Here is a 5000-nt window from a genome sequence, read left to right as displayed (position 1 = left end):
TAATTAGTCTATGTAAATTAATTCAATAGTCACTACAAGGCCACGTTTGGGGTTTCGAGTTTTAACCTACCCCCAAAACACCTAGTCTAGGCTAATCTGATCACCCCCAAAAAAGAACTACTTTTGGTTAACAAGCCCCTTTAGTTAAATAACTAGCATACCGTAGCATAAGGCCTTCAAAATAAAAAACCTAAACCTTTCTGTCATACGGCTCGCTTTTGTCTTAAAAGACTTAGTGTGTGGAATCATGTTTAAGGCTTGCCTGACCCACCCCTATTACACCTGAACCATTTAATGCCGTTTTTATTCACTCTTTGTATCTAGATCCCCGCTATCCTGATTACATTGTTCATCCTAAAGTCATCTGCACCCAGGAAGGTGTGTTTCCTCACCCAAGAAACTGCAGTTGGTTTTACAGGTGAGGTTTACAAGGATTCTTATTTCACTTCTGACTAGTTGTTGGTTTCACTAATACCACCACTTTTCATGCCACTTACACTTATTCGTAATGTGTCCACTGTTGTTATTGTAAATTTTGATAAACAGCAAGGTAAAAGTAATTGCATTAACACTAACAACTTCAATTAAAAAAAATTGATAGAGTCGTAGTGACCCTATAGACAAGTGACTTTTAAAATCAGGGCGAAATGTTACTTGATTTCGATCTTCAAATTTATGAATAATTGTTGACATTTTGTTTCAAGTAAAAGTAACTGGAATCTGTCAGCTCTCGACAGAAATGGGTACAATCAGTGGGTCGTTCAAACTAAATTCTTGGAACTGAGCACTTATTTTTATCTATTGTCTCAGCCGCTATTGAAATTACATAACTTTTCGATTCTATGGGATTCATTCATTTTCATTTCTACGAAATTTCACTGCTCCAGATACGTCAGTAGTCAAGTTATTGTAATTGAATAACGTCTCAATTTTGACGTAGCAGTTCTAACTCTATAGTCTATAGCCTCTAGAGCACGTTAAGTCCAAAACATATCTCCTGCTAAACTTTTTGTTACAAAATTTCTTCTTAAACATAAAGTTACCCCTGCCACCCCAAAATGCTTTATGGGTTTCTGGTACACTGGTTCTTGAATTGCCATCGTAACATTTGCATTGTATTGCTGTAATTATCATATTCATTATTTTTACACTCGAAAAATGGCTATATATTCATTCTGCTATCTGATAATCTACAGTGCTTGAAAAGTAACCTTTGTAATGGACACTTTTTTGAGTAAAAAGAACTTTTATTCAGAAAAACATCATCAAAGATCATCAGTAATATTATTTTGTCTAATAATGTTATAGTTATATCCTTAGGCACCGCACAAGAACTTTTATAGCAATTCATGCCTCTTTTCAGGTGCGTTGACCGCATGAAGGTTGGTTTCTATCACATTTACTACTTTGAATGCGAACCTGGAACTGTTTTTGCGGATGAATTAGACCAGTGTGTCTTCCCTTTCCTCACTGACAAACCGTGTGGCACTGGTCCGGTAGTGACAACTGTGATTGTTGGATCATCTACGCAATTTGCTGTTAGTCCTGTCAACACTGTGCAATTACCTCCAAAAACTATATATAGTGCAGTCCCATCCACAATAGTTATAACAGCTCCACCAACAACTGCTATTGTTCCCGGAGAATTGACTACAGTTTTTGGAGGGCAGGTTACTACTGTTATTCCTCAACCAGTGCAGAATTCCCCCACTACTGTAATTGTGGGAGCTGTTACCAGTATTGTGTACACCACAGTCACTCTAACTCCCCTATTGCCTATAACAGTAACAAGTCAAGTTAATTCTCTTATAGTAAAAACAGGAATTCCAACAACAGTCATAGCTCCACCGACAATATCCACAGTTATTCCAGGGCAAATAACAACAGTCGTTCCCTACAACTCGGCAACATTGACAACAGTAATTGTTGGAACATCTACAAATATTGTAACATATCCTGTCTCTACAGTTACCTTGCCTCCAATAATCACCACAGGCCAAGTTCCAGCAGTGACAGTACTGACAGGTTTACCAAAGACAGTTATAGCTCCACCAACAGTCTCAACAGTTATTCCAGGACAAGTTACCACAATATATCCTGCAACCCAACCACCAACACTAACAACTGTGATTATTGGAACATCTACAAATATTGTAACATATCCTGTCTCTACAGTTGCCTTGCCTCCAATAATCACCACAGGCCAAGTTCCAGCAGTGACAGTACTGACAGGTTTACCAAAGACAGTTATAGCACCACCAACAGTCTCCACAGTTATTCCAGGACAAGTTACAACTGTGTATCCAGCAACCCAACCACCAACAATAACAACTGTGATTATTGGAACATCTACAAATATTGTAACATATCCTGTCTCTACCGTAGCCTTGCCTCCAATAATCACCACAGGCCAAGTTCCAGCAGTGACAGTACTGACAGGTTTACCAAAGACAGTTATAGCACCACCAACGGTCTCCACAGTTATTCCAGGACAAGTTACAACAGTGTATCCAGCAACCCAACCACCAACACTAACAACTGTGATTATTGGAACATCTACGAATATTGTAGCATACCCTGTCTCTACAGTTCCCTTGTTTCCAACAACTATCACAAGCCAAGTCCCAGCAGTCACAGTTTTAACTGGCATTGCAACAACTATCATAGCACCACCAACTGTTTCTACTGTTATTCCAGGACAAGTGACTACAGTCTATCCAGCAAACCCTCAGGTTTTAACGACGGTTATAGTACATACTACAACTATTGTTGTTCAAACGCCAGTCAGTACTCTCCCTCTCCCACCAGTTACTGTCACCAGCCAAGTGGAGAGGACATCAATAATCCTAGGCTTCCCAACAACTGTAATTGCTGGAACTCTTAGCACTGTTGTTTCGGGGCAGATGACCACAGTCGTTCCTTTCCCTGTTGTAGCCCCTACGTCTACTCTTCCACCTATCACAACAACAGCACGACCTGATCCAAACCAACCATCAACACTGACAACTGTGATTATTGGAACATCTACAAATATTGTAACATATCCTGTCTCTACAGTTGCCTTGCCTCCAATAATCACCACAGGCCAAGTTCCAGCAGTGACAGTACTGACAGGTTTACCAAAGACAGTTATAGCACCACCAACAGTCTCCACAGTTATTCCAGGACAAGTTACAACTGTGTATCCAGCAACCCAACCACCAACAATAACAACTGTGATTATTGGAACATCTACAAATATTGTAACATATCCTGTCTCTACCGTAGCCTTGCCTCCAATAATCACCACAGGCCAAGTTCCAGCAGTGACAGTACTGACAGGTTTACCAAAGACAGTTATAGCACCACCAACGGTCTCCACAGTTATTCCAGGACAAGTTACAACAGTGTATCCAGCAACCCAACCACCAACACTAACAACTGTGATTATTGGAACATCTACGAATATTGTAGCATACCCTGTCTCTACAGTTCCCTTGTTTCCAACAACTATCACAAGCCAAGTCCCAGCAGTCACAGTTTTAACTGGCATTGCAACAACTATCATAGCACCACCAACTGTTTCTACTGTTATTCCAGGACAAGTGACTACAGTCTATCCAGCAAACCCTAAGGTTTTAACGACGGTTATAGTACATACTTCAACTTATGTTGTTCCAACGCCAGTCAGTACTCTTCCTCTCCCACCAGTTACTGTCACCAGCCAAGTGGAGAGGACATCAATAATCATAGGCTTCCCAACAACTGTAATTGCTGGAACTTTTAGCACTGTTGTTCAGGGGCAGATGACCACAGTCGTTCCCTTCCCTACGCCTACTCCTACGCCTACTCCTACGCCTACTCCTACGCCTACTCTTCCAACCATCATCACAACAGCACCACCTCCGTCTACTCTTCAACCCATCACAACAACAACAACAACAACAGCACCACCTGATCCAACGGCTCTGTGTCAATTCGTTGGAGATGACTGCAAGACCTACAATGTCTGTGAACCTGTGAAAGCGACACTGAATCTCTGCCGTGGATGCCATATTAATCAAGCATTTGTTACAGCCTCTGACCTGGGATGTGTTGGTGGTTTCTTGTATAATAAGGATGCTAACCGATGTCAACCTGCACCTAGCAGTAAGTCCTTTGCAACATGTTATTTTTTTCACAATTGTTAAACTTACTTTAGTATGAAAAACAAGTAACATCTGAGGGATTTGGCTTGGCATTCATTCACTTTTGGAGCCTGAAATTAATATGACTTGACAAAAATATGAGTTCTTTATTCAGGAAAACACAATGATTACATGTTCATAACACCGAATGTCATTTTGTACATTGAACGATTTAGTCAGTCATTCTTTCAACCAAGCTTGCACATTCACACGCACAGCAGGTTGAATAAGTTCGTTAGTTCTGATTACGCCAGCTTTGTGCTGGCATAAGCTCTTGCTCCAGGACAGCCCTCAATGTCAGCTAAGTATCAGTACATGAAATTTCGACTCATATCTCATAAATGCACATTCCTGTTTTCACAGACAGCTCTCTCTGTCCCGTCGGAGGATCAGTGGATGTCACCGGAACCTACAGTTTTCGCTGTAGTGCAGACAAGACTCGCCCGAACGAACCTTGGATAAGAAAACAGTTCTGTGATCCCTACGTATTGTGTAATCGTGAAGGTCTTTTCCAGGTAAGGTGTAAAATAACCCAAAACTGAAAATTCTTTGGTGTAGTGATAACTACTCCACAAGTAGATAATGCACACACACACACACACACATATATATATATATATATGTGTGTGTGTGTCTGTGTCTGTATGAATATATAATATACTAACAGCAACCTTCTTCTATGGCTATTTGAAGTATCGGCTACTTCAGTGGTCGGTGGTTCAAATCCCTAAGAAGGCAGGTTATCAGTAGCGTCTGTTTGCGCGATAATGCCTGCTGTATGTATATATATATATATATATATATATATATATATATATATATATATATATATAT

General features: G+C 40.3%; 1 protein-coding gene across 4 annotated transcripts in view; it reads left to right on the top strand.

Moving 5' to 3' along the window:
• Positions 1–5000, top strand: part of LOC135208662 (mucin-2-like) — a 64847-nt gene that overhangs the window by 55555 nt on the left and 4292 nt on the right. For all 4 annotated transcript variants that reach the window (XM_064241083.1, XM_064241081.1, XM_064241082.1 and 1 more), the window contains exons 3-5: positions 325–418; positions 1364–4128; positions 4530–4681. In XM_064241083.1, the coding sequence (XP_064097153.1) occupies positions 325–418; positions 1364–4128; positions 4530–4681 (3011 nt within the window). The remainder of the gene's footprint in view (positions 1–324; positions 419–1363; positions 4129–4529; positions 4682–5000) is intronic.

The sequence above is a fragment of the Macrobrachium nipponense genome, chromosome 35 (genome assembly GCF_015104395.2).
Source record: "Macrobrachium nipponense isolate FS-2020 chromosome 35, ASM1510439v2, whole genome shotgun sequence".
NCBI lineage: Eukaryota > Metazoa > Arthropoda > Malacostraca > Decapoda > Palaemonidae > Macrobrachium > Macrobrachium nipponense.
This window is presented reverse-complemented; position numbering and strand designations above follow the sequence as displayed.